Source organism: Nilaparvata lugens, chromosome 2, assembly GCF_014356525.2.
Source record: "Nilaparvata lugens isolate BPH chromosome 2, ASM1435652v1, whole genome shotgun sequence".
In the NCBI taxonomy this organism is placed as follows: Eukaryota; Metazoa; Arthropoda; class Insecta; order Hemiptera; family Delphacidae; genus Nilaparvata; species Nilaparvata lugens.
Window position 1 is genome coordinate 40,044,886 of NC_052505.1, and position 17,889 is coordinate 40,062,774.

Genomic DNA, 17,889 nt, shown 5'->3' on the forward strand with positions numbered 1-17,889 from the left:
ATAATAACAATTATCATATTTACCCTGTACGTTGAGAGAATAGAGGACATAATTATACGAGATCAAACACAGAATATAATAATTATGATAATGACCTGAAATGAAAATGTCAATAGATAATTTGAAGGCTAATCTTGTCAATTAATAAACTCTTTCTCATGAGAACGACGCCCAACACCATGTAATGGTTTATTGATCACGTGTATACGTGTATAAGCCAGTTCTTTCCTTCATTACAGTATAGAAGATGATAGATGGATTATCAGTATCTTTGAAATAGAATAACTTTTGGAAGGTTTGAGATATCGATGTGCAGTTTTCACCATACTTTGACCATATTTTCTCTTGAAATCATGTATCATATGACCACCTTCCAATTCAAAAAAAAAATGAAGTTTGATTCAAAATGGCAGTTTAAAGATAGTGGACGAAATTTGGGTGTGACGGAAAACCTGGTTTTATTATTCGAATTGGATTCCCCAATCATTCCCTATCATCTAATTTTCCTTTTTGAAAAAATGGTCATCTGCTTCCATACAACATCTGGAAGCATGACAAATTGAAAACATGACAAACTGAAAACTTGATGTGATCAAATCTTGAAGAATCGAAAATAGGTCTATAACCATCCTCGGTTAATAAGGAACCTATTTGCAAAATGTCAAGTTAATCAGTCCAGTGGTTAAGACGTGATTATGTGTCAAACATATTAATATATTTCCCTATTCTGTACGTGTATAAGCCAGTTCTTTCCTTTATTATAGTAAAGATTATTATGTTGCTTTGATATGTGAGCATATGTTTCATAAAGTTGAAAATCAGCTGTTAAACATTCGCCATACCGTACTCCGAACCGTTCACCGTGCCGCACGCCATTGTTTTAACTGTTCACCGTATCGTACTCTGAACGCTGAACTTTTTAGCCAATCAGAGTCCTTCATTACAATTCGCCGTGCAGTTCGCTCTACAAAATTAATCAACAATTTCATCAACTAACCATAAACTGACTGAAATAAATACTTCAATTTCCATGTATTTAATTGATAGAATTATATAAATCTACAGTGTAGGTCATATCTAAATTCACAAAGAGTTCGATTGTTGTTGGCAAGAAACATGTTATTCAACGCAGAAATCATTGTTATTTGAAAATATAGGATAAGTTGAAAAGTTTCCCTTTCAGGGGGAGTTTTGACAACCCAAAAAACTCATTTTTCACTTGAAGAAATATTGAAAAGGTGCATAGGACCTTATTTTTTTTTCAACTTGCCAAAATACCCCTCATTCCAATATTAAAATTTTCGACTGACTGTACAGAGAGTCAATAATTCTATCAGGGCTCGAGTAATTTTGGGACTGTAAATTAGAAAATCTGGTGTGGTACACTCACACAACTTTCCTTGCCCATATTTGAAACTACGATCAGACTTCTGTATATGTGTATATATAATTGTTTTCAAAGTACTTTTCCTTTGAGTGAATAATTGTGAAATTCTCCTATGGATTTTCTTCGCCGCTTTTCAGAATTCTTTCTATGATAGGCCTGACGTCGCGCTTCATCAGTTGACTCAGCTCTTCGACACCGTCCTCTTTTCCGCGACGAAGTCCTTCCTCCAACGACCACCAGAATGACCGCCCTTCCACCCATAGTTGATCGCCTCTCAGGAAACACTTCAATTGACTTGAGATGCTCAGTTGTTCCTTTCTCAAAAAAGTAGCTTGCTTCTTTTTCTTCTAGTTGTCAAAGAAAAGTCTTTTTGGACACTGAACCCGGTACCTTTTAACTTGTTCACATTTTTGAATATATTTTCCAAATCCTGATCGGAGAGGATGTGAGCGATTATAGGGACATTGTCTTTTCTTGGGCCAAGAGTATGAGCTCTGTTCACCTGCACTTGCCTGTCGCATCCGAGTACGTCTGAGCAGAAGTTCTTCACTGTAACACGACAGTCCATGTCACTCTTGAATTTAATACCCCTGAATATAAGATTATTTTGGCGAGATCGATCTTCATAATTATCAAGTCTACTAGTAAATTGATTATTCAGCTTCTTCAAGCGCTGAATCTCTTGTTTGAGCTGACGATTTTCCTCCTTAAGACCATTGACTAGTGCAGCTATTCCCGAAATATATTCCTTTGTTGCCAGCACACTGAAAGTTTCCTCGAACAGTCCTTTAATTGTAGCCTTAATAATTTGTACTAATTCGTCGTTCCGTGAATCACATCCCTTTTTTGCAGCTTGCATTTCCGCTTCCGGAGACTCACGTTCGCGTTTTTCACCTCTCGGATGTTTTGAAAGAAATTTGTCCATTCCGTATAATTAGCACTTAGTTAAGAAAAAGATATATTTAGTTAGAAAATCTCACAAACTCACTTGTTTCAACTAAAACTTTCCGATTGGCCGAACTTTATCTTTGCGATAACGGAGCATCAAAAACAACGTCTGTAGGCCTACTGCTCGGCTTCCACAACTTAACTCAAGGTTTCCATGCATAGTGCCACTTATTTTCTGGAACTTCTAAATTTTACTTTCCTTGCCCTATTACCATAGGTAAGGAAAGTATTGCTTTCCGAAAAAAGTGGTCTGTGTGTGTGTGTGTGTGTGTGTGTGTGTGTGTGTGTGTGTGTGTGTGTGTGTGTGTGTGTGTGTGTGTGTGTGTGTGTGTGTGTGTGTGTGTGTGTGTGTGTGTGTGTATGAGTGTATGTGCGTCTGTGTACACGATATCTCATCTCCCAATTAACGGAATGACTTGAAATATGGAACTTAAGGTCCTCACACTACAAGGATCCGACACGAACAATTTCGATCAAATGCAATCCAAGATGACGGCTAAAATGGCGAAAATGTTGCCAAAAACAGGGTTTTTCGCGATTTTCTCGGAAACGGCTCCAACGATTTCGATTACATTTATACCTAGAATAGTCATTGATAAGCTCTATCAACTGCCACAAGTCTCATATCTATAAAAATTCCAGGAGCTCCGCCCCATCAATGCAAAGTTTAATTTTAGATTCCCAATTATCAGATTTCAGATACAATTCAAACAAAAAATTTCGAGTGGAAAAGATTAAGCATGAAAATCTCTACAATTAATGTTCAGTAGCATTTCCACCTATAATTGAAAATAAGCACGAAATTCGGGAAAAAGTGATTATCCAATTGTAAACTGTTGGCAACTGTTGATTCTATTAAATGATTCACTATGAAGAGATAGCAGACCTCGTATGTATCCAGCGTTATTGTCCTTCCAACAGCTGTTTCACAACTTTGTTTATAAGTAGACTTGAGATGCGCGTGAACACTAGCGTCAGGTGATCAATTTTCATAACGGCAAGGAAAGTTGTGTGAGTGCGCCACATCAGATTTTTTATTGAAGACATCTGTATTTTTACTTTCCTTGCCCTATTACCATAGGTAAGGAAAGTATTGCTTTCCAAAAAAAATTAAGGTACCCTAATTTCATGTTTTCTATATGTTTCAAGGTCCCCTGAGTCCAAAAACATGATTTTTGGGTGTTGGTCTGTGTGTGTGTATGTGTGTGTGTGTGTGTGGTGTGTGTGTGTGTGTGTGTGTGTGTGTGTGTGTATGTGTGTATGTCTGTGAACACGATAACTCCATTCCTAATCAACCGATTGACTTGAAATTTTAAACTTAAGGTCCTTATACCATGAGGATCCGACAATAAGAAATTCAATAAAATTCAACTCAATATGGCGGAAAAATTGGCGGATAATTACTAAAAAACCATGTTTTTCTCGAAAATGGCCCTAACGATTTTCTTCAAATTTATACCATGAATAGATATTTATAAGCCCTATCAACTGACATGAGTCTCATTTCTGGGAAAATTTCAGGAGCTCCGTAATATTCTTGAGAAAAATGGCGGATAATTACTAAAAATCCATGTTTTTCACGGTTTTCTCGAAAACGGCTTTAACGATTTTCTTCAAATTCATACCATGGATAGAATTCATAAGCACTATCAAATGGCATGAGTCTCATTTCTGGGAAAATTCCATGAGCTCCGTAATATTCTTGAGAAAAATTGCGGATAATGACTAAAAAACCATGTTTTTCACGGTTTTCTCGAGAACGGCTCTAACCATTTTCTTCAAATTTATACCATGGATAGCTATTCATAAGCTCTATCAAATGACATGAGTTTTTTTCTTGGAAAATTTCAGGAGCTCCGTAATATTCTTGAGAAAAATGGCGGATAATTACTAAAAAACCATGTTTTTCACGATTTTCTCAAAAATAACTTGACCGATTTTTTTCAAATTCATACCCTATATAGTCATTTATCAGCTCTATCAACTGGCATGAGTCTCCTTTCTGGGAAACCAATGGGGGGTCCACCCCATCCTTGGGAAATGGACTTAGTAGCCTCCTTCTCGTGCATGAGGTAGGTAGATAGCGCAGTTCATAAAAAGAACACATAGTCGAGATATTTCATCTGTAGAACAGCTGTTTTGACGACTTTAAAAAAATGACGACTGAAAAAATCATCGAATTTTACAATTCACACAAAGAAAAAGTACTCTGAAAACAATAATTATATATACACATATACAGAAGTCTGATCGTAGTTTCAAATATGAGCAAGGAAAGTTGTGTGAGTGTACCACAACAGATTTTTTTTTTGTTAGGCCTACATCATCACCAAGATAGTTGAAATTTTTTACTTGTTCCATTACTTTTCCGTTCAATTCTATTTTGGTTCTGATTGGATATTTTCCTTTGAATGCCATTAATTTGGATTTTTCTATGATGACAAATATTTTTGAGATTGCCTTCATGAATATTCTATTTCTACACATCATCACAAAGAGATGGATATCATTTCCAAGTCTGTACCGTCAAGGAGTCATAATAAGTTACACGGTTCTCCAATTGTTTAGGTTTGGCATATCGTTAAAAAACATGTTTTCCGCTGCTAACAGTACTTTTATCTCTTTTTTCGATGACGCTGCAGCCGTCGAATATCAGCCTTCAACCAGATAGTCCGGGCGCAATTGTCATGAAAACGGCCCTCCGTGGTAATTTCTGGATAACAGCCGTAAAAGATGACTCAATATCTTCGTTAGGTCTATGTGATATCCACGCTTTAATGGTAGTATTTGATTAGCAATATTATCTCTTCATCGCTTTGCTCTGTTGCCAGATCGTCCTTTAACAATGTAGAAATATAATAAATTAACAAAATATTTGATCTTGATTATTGAAATTCATTATGAAATCATTGAAAAATATAATATTTCTTGTTTGATAAAATATAATGTATTAATATTACATCAATAAACCGGTATCAGTTACACTGGAGGCATTGACAAGACAGAGGATCGGCAACGTTGTCCTATTTTTTCCACTGCCGTGGACCTCACTATAGCATAATGAGAGATGCGAAGATGAAAAGTCGAAATAACAAGGAAACATCTCGAAAACAAGATGGCCGCCAAAATGTTCATGGTTTTCTATATCGATTGTATTCCAATAAACCGTTCAAGATTTTCAACCGTTTTTTTCGATGACACATACTCTGCAAGTCATCCTCTACAATTTTTGTCTAATAAAATTTTCCTGTAAAACGCATATTTCATTAGCTATAACCTTCAAAAGCCCTACACAAAACATTTTTCTCAATTTCTTCAAATTCATTCCTATTATAATTTTTTTGTACAAGAGATACAAAGAAATGTTGAATCTATGAAATTTAGATCGTTTTTTCAGCTTCATATCGATATATCATTATGCGGTGTTCATATATAAATGTGTTCTCCAGTGCTCTATAAAGAAAACAAGCTAGAACTAAAATCGATCATTTCATGACTACTTCGAAATAGAGACTCGCAAATTGTCAAAGTCACTTCTTACAACAAGCCGAATAAGAATATTGATGATAGAAACAACGAAAATATTCAACATCATTGAAAAATACAAGATGGCAGTCATTATTGTCAGAAATTTTTATATCAATTGCTATTGAGTTATAGTAAGAGATATCGGATTGATTAAACCACCAAACTGTTCAAAATTAACCAAAACAAAATATTCATGAGAATAGTCTCATTTGAAAAACCTCACCAGAAATCATGCAGGGTTTTCTTTGGAAGGTGCTGGAGAACACATTTATTGACGTACAGACATACATAAATATAGTTTCAAAGCTGAAAAAACAATCCGAATAGATTTAACATTTCTCTGTTTCTCTCGCACAACAAAGTTATGATAGAAAGGAATTTGAAAAAATTGAGAAAAATAGTTTTGTAGGAAAACCCTAAAAACTTTGCCGGCCATCTTGATTTTGAGGTGTTTGCCTGTGATTTCGACTTATCATCATCATCACCTTTCTCATTATGCTCGAACTTACGAAGAAATTGAGACATCTTCCACGGCTGTTACCCAAAAATGACCACGGAATGACATTTGCGCCTGGACTATAAACTATCCGGAGCCTTTTTAAAAATATAATTATTAAAAATAAAATTGAATATAAATCTATTCCAGTTCTCATGTTCTCATACCAGATCATTTACAATAATATTATGACAAATGAGAAATAAGATAGTTATTATAGCTGGATAGTTACAATAATGCATGCATCATGCAATAATTATTAATTTTTTTCCCAGCGTTTGTAAAATTTATCCATTGGAGAAAAGGCGTTAATAATTTTCCTCTTCTTCTCGATTTCATTCTCCACTAAAATTTTATCATCCAGAAATATCAAAGTTTTCACTGGTGCAAAATTGCAGATAAGTGTGGAAAATTGCATAAGAATTGAAAAACAGCTTCAAAACAAAGAATCGTTTTTATTTCAATATTCTTTTAGTTGTCTACATTTAAATCAATACAATATTACATACTCTTCTCAGTATTAATAGTATATAGTACTCATTTTCTTTCTGATTCCCTACAATGTACATTTTCGGTATTATAAAACGTCTAGATCACAAAAGTCAAAATCATTATTCGATAATCTAAATATTTATTTATATCTTTGGTAATTTTCTTTATTCAACTTCAAAAGAAGAACAAGGTTTGTTGGATGGTCGATAGTGAACAACTAACTTATATTGACACAAACAGTTTGAATAATTTGATCACCTATTTCTATTGAAACCAGTAACTTGAGAAGTCTTCTGTGAAAAGCTTTTGTCAGACTGGATTTCCGCTGTAACTGTTTAAGGACTAGGAAGAATAAAACTGTATTTTTATTATTGAGTTTCACAAGATCTAGGAATCTCTTGCATATTTCTACATTGCACGTTATAAATTGTATTTTCAAGATTTATGTTCAGTTGCATATCTATATAATCCAATACGAAAATTTTGATTGTACTTATTTGTATGGAATTTGCTGATCTGAACTTTGAAAAATTTATTCATAGATGAGAGAAGGTCCAAAAAGCGTTGAGCATTGAAAGTTTGCTGAAATATTTGGAAGAAATAGAAAACTCATAAAAGATTTTGACGTTAGGCTTTTTAACGTACCGTACATTCTCTGAGAGATATCTATCATTCTGGAATAATTATCATTGTCTGAGAATAACAATCGTCTGTGATTGTAATACTATACTTTGAACTGTTCTGAAGTCCTACATCATTCCAATCAATTCATAAATTTCGATTCAGTTTTTTAGATACAAAAGAGACCAGTCTTAAAAAATTGAGTTGCAATAAAAAATAACTGCTGTATTGAACAGTACAACTTTACAACTTAACTAAATTTAAAAATATGTGCATGAAGTGCCGTGAATTTATGCTTAACAATTAACACTGTACAAATTGCTTGATTTCCATTTTTAATTTCCTATTATAGAAAAACAAAGTGTAAAATGGTGTGCAAGATGTGGTTTTGACACTATGGTTCAACTTAGATGGATGAAAAATATCATCAAAGAAACAATCATACATCTCAACAATTGAAATTAGGTTTCTAGTATATATCAACAAATGTTCTTTGGTAGCTCTATCAGAATAAATAAAATAAATACAAAATTTTTACTCCTATGATTAAAAATTATTGATTTCCCATAAGTGAATGATTTGTTTGTTCTCAAATGGGTTCAAACATAGTTTCAATATCAAGTTATCAACTAACTTATATACAATAAATTTTGCATACTTCATTAATCTAGTGATCTTCTCAGATCAAATCACATTTGTCATGTTATTAATCTTATAATGATATCTTATCAATAAGAGAGCATTTTCTCAAATTATTACATCAATACCAATAAACTTGGCTATTCCAACACTTATTTTACAAATTATTATTAATATTTACAAAGCAGTCGATCATTCACATGTTTACTCATCAATATTGAAATGTTAACTTGGTAGGTGCAGTTGGAAGTGCTGTTTGAAACTGCCAAATCCATGAGATCTTGACAGATTGAAGCTCATTATTTCCACTGAGAAAACTGTATTCTTCTACGTTTCATGAACGAAATTGAATTCATTAAATCGCATAAGAAGGAACCAGAATATTTCTCATTGGATGAAATCTCCATCCTCCAGAATTTTTCAAATTTCAAAAGATTGGACAGATATATTTTATCCAGATAATTTTTCAGATGGTTCCTGGTTTTTGACAATATCACCAAGTTACAACAATATCAATTACATTATCATTATCACCTTTAGACATTCTTCAATATAATTATTATAAATTCATATTGAAATGAGAATTTATCACTAGTACTCTGTACATTTTTCTTCTTTGGTTTGAAATTTGCTGTATTATAATATCATTCAGAAATAAAAGGAGATCTGCCATGCACGTTCTGGAGAGAACTGGCTAGTTCTAAGTCTTTCTTCAAGACTTATTGACGTATCTTTATTTGAAGTGTTATAATAAATCCATATTGAATACAATAATTATTTTATAACAATTCTTCCAAAAAGCAAAGCTTTTGAGTTGTGAAATTTGATATGTTCACCTCTTAAAATTCAAAATTCTCACTTTTTTGAAACGACAACGCAGTCAATATGGATGTGGAATGAAATTACTCTATGTTCTTTCAAACTAAGAATAATTGAGAATATTGGTATTATATCAATCATTATCAATAATTGAAAATCTAAGGCTCATAATGCAGTAAATTATTGGAGAGTGTTGAGTTATTACATTTTGACTAACATATTTTATCATATTGGAGAAAATATAGTTGAGTGAATTTATAATCCATCGATCAATCATTATCATGCCTCTAACAAAGGATACGGAATCAATAATTTATTAAGAGTTTTTTGTACTCAACTAAGAATGACTTGACTTAAATCTAATTTATTTCAAACTCTACTGTATCGAGTTTTGTTTCAAATGTCACGGTATGGATGAAATATTTAAAATTTTTATTAGAATTTTACAACTCAAATAAAGTGGTTAAACATTCAATTACCAAGCCCTTGAGTTAGGTCTTTACTGCTTTATATGAATTAATAGAGAAATTGTCTTCTGATAGCTGATGAGCAGTAGCCCAGGAAGGAATAGGAATTATGTTTTTTTATTCTATACGATTTGATTTTTCTTTTGTCCATAATCAGATTTTGCTATAGATTATTGGTTTGCTTAAGCAAATATCACCATGAATGGTGAATATACCATGAATAGAATCCAGCAACAAAAATCTGGTATCAAAACAAATTATACTTATATGCTAATGCATCAGCCTATAGTTAGTCAAATCAGTTATGTTGAGGCCTTCATGAAGAAGATGGTTGGATCAAATACGTGTACACTGTTTGGAATGAAAGGTTGTATAGGCTAAGGATTAGAATGTGGAATAATATAATTATTCCAGTAACTGAGTCCCGATAGCCTCTTATTAATATAAGTGTTCGTAGAGAGGAAAATATGTCACCAGTAAGCCTCTCATGCTAATTAAACCATTCCTTGCTCGTTCACTTTTAGCAAACATGAATAGTGTTGTGATGGTGATACATAGATAGACCTTCTCAAGCGTAACGTACTGGTTCTCGATTCTTGATGAGTAAGTTATAGCAGAAGTATAACATTTTTCGCACAATTTATTATCACATTTTCACTGTACCTACTGTTCTGACAATAAAATACCAATGAGATGGACATTGCTTGTGATGGTTTGATTCAGTTACAATCATTTTTTTTATCAAAGTTGTTAGCTGTTTTCCCCACTCAACCACAATTTCAAAATTATAATGGAAAACTTCTCAGCAATAAGTAGCCTTGTAGGCTATTTTTTCAGTTTTTTAACAGTAGCTAGCCATTAACCTTTCTCAAGTGAGTAAGCCTTCAGCCTTGAAATATATAAGTTTCTCAAAAACATTTAGCCTTTAACTTCCCTGAACTAGGTACTCCAGATAATTGAATAAAGTTCCAAGTTTTTTGTTGAATATAGGTGAGTTTTGAACAAAGTAAAGACCGTTCTGTATGTATGGGATTCAACAACACATATTTGATCACTTGTTGTAGTGGGCTAATTTTCATAATCCAAGTATCGGCGGCTCTGTTTTCATGCAGGACGCTGTGCCTATTGGTGATGCGGCGCTCGCGCCTGAGTTGGCGCGTGTGGCAGCTAACGGAGAGCGCGCTTCGACGCTGGTTTCCGAGACGCCGATATCGCGCGAAAAAACTGGCCCGATGCTCTGATGCTCCGACGTCGGTGCTACGTTGTTCGGACTTCCGTTGCTGTAGTAGTAACATGAATCTGCAAGAAAACATGGAAAATATGGTTACGATGATAATAAAAGATGGAAGATCTATTAGAATTTAGAAATGGCCGTAACCAACCGCTGGAATATTATTACTGTGTATAATAATTATTTTTATATTTCCAATGAAAATCATATAAATAAAACTATAAAGACTTTTGCTTATGCAAATTTCCTTCTGCTATTTAGTTCTTCGGCCAATATTCACAGTAGCAGAAGTCCTTAGTTATATTTATATAATTTTCATTGGATATTTTAAATCATTATTATACAGTTGAGTTATATGACTATCATAAGACATAAGATAACATACAAATTTGTAATAGGGAATAGAGCGAAAAAAGTGCAGTACCTATATTCTATTAATTTTATTGATTTTCTGTTTTTGAATAGAAGAAACCAGGAATTATTGGTTGAGATCATAGTGCATTGAAATTTCATGAATGTGCTAATAGAATTTTATAGCAAATATATTGAAAAAAAGTTATTGAAGCTTTTCCATTGATCCAGGATTCTGACCTGGGGGGGAGGGAGGTGGTCGTCCGGGGGACCCCCCCCCGTCGACTCCTCACACCCGGATAATTGTTCAATCGAAAACAGCATTTGAGAGATTTTTGAAATATTATTGAATTTTTGGATTTGTTCATTCAAGTGCCATGGTCATGATGCTAATTTCTGCAACTACAGTAGTTACTGTAATTTTACGAATACCATTTGAAAAGTGAGGGGAGCGATCACCCTGATTTATCCCCCTGGATCCGCACCTGATTATATAATTAAATTGATCATGCTCTGCTCATCCATATCCATCATCAATTTCATTGTTTTAAAATATAGAATTACTATAGATAACTTCATATCCTCCAATCATTGATCTACCTTATTTCAAGTTCTGTTGTATGTTGGTTAACTATACCGTAAATAGTTAGGTAGCCTAATTACTATAGCAATTGAACTTGTAGTCCAAATACCATGATTTGAGTGAAGTATGAAGGTAGCAAACAAATGATTGCTCCATTCTAGCAATGGAGATTTGGAAGATGAATGCTTGTTAGATTGATAGTGAGTACTTTTGTTACTTGTTAATATACTCACTATTTACTTACTGAGCAACCCGCTAGCGCCTGAGGCGTAGTTGTATCCGCCGTACGCCGAGGCCGTCGTGTATTGCGAGTACGGTGAGCTGTAAGCGTATTCCGACACTGCTCCGGCACCTACTCAAACAAACAAAACTAGTTACAATTTTTTAACACTGAAAAAATACTGAAATTCAGGATTATTCAACTAGGTAAATTCAAGTGCTTATGATTATCTTGTAAACTTCTAGGAATAAAAATGTCAAGTATTCGTTACAATATTAAAACGAAAGAGCGTGAATGACAAACACGTTTGATAAACGTATCATCACCAGGGTAAATATTCAAATGCTTATGATGAACTTGTGAACGTCTAGGAATAAGAAAATGTCACCTTTACAATATTAACGAAAGCACGTGAATGACAAATAATATTTTTAAAAAATTATAGAAGTTATAATTCAATTAAGAATATCTGGTATCAAAAATAATATGAAAAACTTGTCAACAAGAGTGACAGCTATAATAGCTATATAGCTATAGCTATAGCTATATAGCTATTTGGTTGAAAATAGCTATTCTATTAAAATGATGAATCTAAGAAATTATATCACACAAAATGAAAAAAAATTATAATCACTGTTCAACCGATAAGAGAATGAGGAATCTCAATCTCAAAGTATTCTAAAATACGTTTAGAAATCCAAATTCAGAATTAATCAAGTTTCATGAGACTCAGCAAGAGTATTGATTTTTAAAAATTCCATACAAAAGTTTCAACAATTTTTTTTTTTTTTTTAACTTTCGATCTCAGCCTTTGATACTAGAAGGCTCACAGTATTTTGTATGAGTTGATACCAATATTGGAATTACCCTGCCTTACACTTACCCGGTAACTGAAAGACCAGAGTCTGAGACTAAAGACACAGAGAAGAAAGACACATTCCTTCTACTTTGTGCTTAAGAATATCTTTTCTCCATGATATAACTCACCTGTAGCATAGAAGGCAGGCTGGAAGGGCGGCTGAAGAACGGTTAATGAGGAGGGGTCGGGAGGGGGACTAGGGGCCGGGGTGGGGTCGGCGGGGAGGCTCATAGGGAGGCTGGGGGACCCCGAGCCACCCCCTCCGCCACCGCCCCCGCCCTCACTGCCTCCAGCAGTCGTGTAAGAGCCGCTCTCTACAAGCACAAGCACACACAAGCCAAACATAAAACAACTACTCATGCTCAAACACAAATTAAACAAAATCTAAGTAAGGAACAGAAAATAGAAAATCGAAATAAATTTAATTCGAACAAAATTTTACTATAGAGAAGATGGATCAAACTCATAAGAGTTGAATAAAACGCCAATGCAATGCTTCTGTTGCCTAACATGCAATGGATCTTTATGTTGAATGCCAAGTAGAATACATTATGCAAAGTTGACTTGTATCAAAATATCTGGACATACATTTCTTTTCAGGCATTTTTACAACACAAAAACACCGAAGTATACCAGAGTGACAAATGGGCGAGTATCTTAAATATATTAGGAGAAGGAATACTGAAGTTTATTTGGAATAGATTATTCTTGTTACAGCTGCATGAGAAGATATGACTTGTATATTCAGCATGGAGTACAAACATTTCAATGTCAATCAGAGGGACAAGTCTCTTCATGCTATTAAAAGATGGAGGTATTTTGTTCTACGAATGGTGGAATCAGTTTTAATTCCATTAATAGTTGGAATTGATAGATCGAGAAATCTTCAGAATTACTTTTCAAAAGGATTCATCTGAGTTTTTACTTAAAGTTTTGCTTTGAATACATAACATAGTAATAAGAGTGTAGTGGGAGATATTATTCGGTATCAACTACATTCCGATTCCGTATTCTGAGATATCCTAATCGTCTCATGTTTCCTCAGCTACATTGAATCTTGTCAATGCTTTCAAATCAGTAGGCCTATGAATGTAAACCGTTCAATGTCTTAAGAATTCGAGAAATGGAAGAGAACCAACCAGATCAATCTTGTAGCCAACTCAAGTTATTGAAGTTGAAAAGTGATAGCTTGTTTACTTCAGAATTCTAGTTTTGTATTTGACAAAACCATTTCGAATTTTATTAAATTACAGGATAATTTTGTGCGATCTATTGTGTTGTTGTGCAGTTATATGACATTTATTAGTACCTGTTGTATGGTAAGGGACCGGAGACATTGCTGATGGATCGAGGACTGTGGTTGGACCCATTTTGTGCATTTCTTGCATACTGATAGGCGCCAGCGTAGTCACTCCACTCACTAAATTACACAAGCACAAATGTAAGCAAACATTCAAAACAAAAAATAAACTGTACATTGAGTTAATACCATGCTCCAACATAGAAAATAAATTGACAAAAATAACAACTGTAAACTAAAACATAATAAAAAATCTCAATAGAAATTTTCACAAAACAAACAAATCAAAACTTACTGTGATACCCAGCTACTTTAAGATACTAATATTACAGAACCTTTATAATACAATACTCAGAGCTTTTACTTCAACAAACTATGATCATTGGAGCCTCTAAAACTTTCAGCTACAATTGTAACATGTTAGATCACACGTATTACATGCGAAATTATGACTTCAGTCATGGACATGATGGAACATATTGACTTCATTCATGACTTGTAAATTGTGCTGTACATTACAAGATGCAGTAGACTTAGAACAAGGAAGCAGAGTGCGAAGTATGACAATGTCGTGCATAATAAGTATTTATTCGTGCATAATACATTATCCTAACAAATTGAGGGGAAAAAATAAATGAAGAATATTAAAATGTAGAATTGTATGGGAGGATACGAAAAACTGACATATTATTCTTTGATCAGAGAGAAGTTCTAAGGCAAAAAAATCACAGTGTTGAAATGATTATGAAGTTCTTAACCAATTCAACCAGTTTAGTACATCGTTGAAAAGAATATCGTCATGAATTTCTAGTCACTTTACATAGTAGTGGAGTTTTGTATCATGCAATCAACTTTACAAAAAGCACAAAAAGAATGGAAGAATGAAGAGTTCAGAGAGAAATTAATTCAAAATACCAACCATTAGCTTGGTAAATTATTCTCATATTGGTATTAGTACATATTAGTTGGTGATTTGAATGTATTTGGGTTGGATGCAAGCATCTGAAGAATGTTTCTATTTAGAACGTCAACAATTATAATAAAAAAGTGCAGAGGGAAATTCTGAATACAAACTAATTTAGTTCTGATCTAGAACGACAACGATTTTTATTGAAGAGTGTAGAGGGAAATTCTAAATACAAACTAATATTCTGCTTCCGAAAAGATCTAGAAAGACTGCAATAACAATGACAGAAATGAGACTATGTTTTATGACTAACCTAGTGGTGTGTTGTTGTAGAGGTGAGCCTGAGCGTGAGCTTGCGTCATGGTGCTGATGCTGTCGTATATGTCTGCGGTGGTGGTCGGAGCGACGGCCGAGCTGAAGGCGGCCGCATCGTAGTAGGGTGACGCACCGTTACTGCCGCCCCCGGCTCCACCGCCCCCGCCACCACCACCCCCTGCCCCACCACCTCCGCCTCCCAGCTCCGACAGTAGCTTGTGCTCGTCCTTTATCGTCCATTTGCCCGACCATAGCTGCAACCACAATATCATTCATTGTCAACACTAAAAATTGGATCAAATAGATAAAAAAAATTATATAAGCCAGATACTTGATATATACTATGATATAACTCCTTTATTGTATGTATTATGTACTAAATGTACTATGAACTCATTTATAATAAACCTTGGAAAGATTGCATTCGTACACAATCTTTAAGTTATAAGAAAATAAGATAATAATAGGGAAAGAGAATCACTAAAATCACTTTTAAAGAAACTAGACTGAACCTATGATAAATTTTGGCTCATGAGTTATTATGGGTTATAATGTTCAAAACAATATCTGCAGAGATTGTCAAATAAGTTTTGAATTATTTATGAATTAATTAGAAAAAATATTGCCGTTGGACAAAAAGTACATTTTTCATGACTATTAAAAGCGTTATTAGTTGACGCTTAGCAGGAAATAGTAGGTAAAGTTTCGTATGACTTCAACTATCTTTTGACTGCACTATTTATTGAATAATTATACTATAATACTCTAGAATGATATTCTGTTTTATTCCTACAATTGAAATTGGACGAATGTCTAATTATCATATTATTCTTGTTGGAATAAATAATAATAATTACAACTCACATTCTGGTAGAGTTGGTCACCGTTGTACTGCGTTCTTTGTCTCTTGATGTCATCTTCAGGGTGGCCATTCAAGTCTCGGTTCTCATCTGAAATTATATTAATTTATCATTTTTTTACCTCCATCAAGTTTCAAGGCTCCATCGACTATGGAGGAAGCTTCAACTTTCAAGAGCAGAGTTGAAGTACACTATACATTTCAATTAAAATATTGATAATATCACAATAATTTTATAATTGTATTGCTATTTATTCCCGTTTGATCATACAGTATTTGAGAGTTTTAATAGTTCTTCAAACTTGAGAGGATTGTAATCCAATTATTACAATCGTATAAAAGAGCATTTCCTAGTCATACTGAAGGATCGGTATGAATGTAGGCAGTGAGTCATTAAAATACAGTATTTGGCAACTTTGTGAGAGAGAAAGCACAGGAAACAGAATTCGTTTCCTGCTTTACAAATAGTCGAGCGCTTTTCATTAAGGTCGAACAAAATTGAGATGCAAATTATAAATGCGATTCATGCGGCAAAAAGCCGCGGTCAAAACCCATTATTAAAACGGTTCGCGATGAGACAAAAGTGGTAGAAAGGAGAGGGAAAAACAACAGACTATCAACAAAACTCATACGAGACACAATCGTTTCATTTCAAATTCAAGCTCATAATGGTCTGCTAATAATGTGAAAGCTGTACGATACTGTATGTACAATTTCGTCTACAAATGTATGAAGGCTGGAGTTAATTCAATTGTTGTACATCATTCCCCCTCCACTAGCCCCTGTTTCTGTTACAGAGTGTGGGGTTTTAGGGGGAGGTTCTCTGCCGCAGCATTTGATCGGTCGTTAGCCGGACTCAGGGGTAGGGGGAGGAGGAATCTAATCACAATTTTGCAGGCGGTAGCAGAATTATTTTTGATACGGACGCGAGAGCTGTGTGATGTGTGGTGGGGTGGGGATGGGTGGCGCAGGGGTTGCCAGCAGGGTTGATATCGAAATGTCACCGGCCAATTAATATTGAATGCGCTGTTGAGGCGAGCAACGAGCAACACTCTCCTTCATCACAGCCCGCTTCTCCTCCTTCTCTGTCTGCTGGCTCTGCATTCTTATTCCTATCAATAAATTCAGCCTTCCATTGTTCAACCTGTTCCATTTCCATGAGGATGCTTCGAAATTTTGCAAACGGAGCTTCAATGGCTTTATCAGTGTTGTGGGTTATCTACTGAAATTGTGCATGTAGCCTACTTTTCGGAGATTTGTTATGATTGTTGACAATATATGAGGATCCGTATGCTTAAAAACTATATTGATAATCATCAATCAATCAATGACTCAGATGCTTATCTTTCAATATTGGAAATCGAACATTAGATCAGAGTCTAGTTTTACGAGGTGAAGCCAGTGAATACGTCTCACAGGCTACTGTCAAAAAGTGTATTCTATCCATAAATCCTATATTCGTATGTATGACAATAAGATGAATATTATTCATATCCCAGACACCGTTTCTCAATTCAAAATTGTAATCTCCCAAATCTGTATCTATAATTTGAATTGAGGTTCAAGAATGAGTTGAGTTTAGAATGTTAATGGTAGATCACTTTCATTGGATTCAGTCGGTAATATCAATTTATCTATGAAGTGAATAGTTTGACATTCGATATTGTTTTTCGCCCTGAATGGTGACAAACGATAAGGAAGGCTGGTTGGTAATTCTGAGATAATTCAGTCCCTTGAGTGCAGAACACAGCAAAAGATCGCAGTTTTCAACTGGTCGAGGGTTGAGCGCCCCGTGCCATTTAATCAGTGAACATTAAAAGCATTCAGATAAACACATTCACCGAGAATGTATCTAACATTCAAAGAA

At 34.4% G+C, this 17,889-nt stretch overlaps 1 protein-coding gene across 5 annotated transcripts in view; it reads right to left on the reverse strand.

Annotated features, from left to right (window-relative positions):
* Positions 1-6,794: 6,794 nt before the first annotated feature.
* LOC111046291 (paired box protein Pax-5) overlaps positions 6,795-17,889 on the reverse strand; it is a 160,126-nt gene continuing 149,031 nt past the window's right edge. For 2 of the 5 annotated variants that reach the window (XM_039421214.1, XM_039421215.1), the window contains 6 exons: positions 16,028-16,113; positions 15,162-15,417; positions 13,951-14,061; positions 12,770-12,955; positions 11,807-11,914; positions 6,799-10,696 (listed from right to left, as the gene is read on the reverse strand). In XM_039421214.1, the coding sequence (XP_039277148.1) occupies positions 10,473-10,696; positions 11,807-11,914; positions 12,770-12,955; positions 13,951-14,061; positions 15,162-15,417; positions 16,028-16,113 (971 nt within the window). In that variant the 3' untranslated portion in view covers positions 6,799-10,472. Of the gene's footprint in view, positions 10,697-11,795; positions 11,915-12,769; positions 12,956-13,950; positions 14,062-15,161; positions 15,418-16,027; positions 16,114-17,889 lie in introns of all 5 variants that reach the window. The other 3 variants (XM_039421213.1, XM_039421216.1, XM_022331805.2) reach the window with 3 other exon arrangements.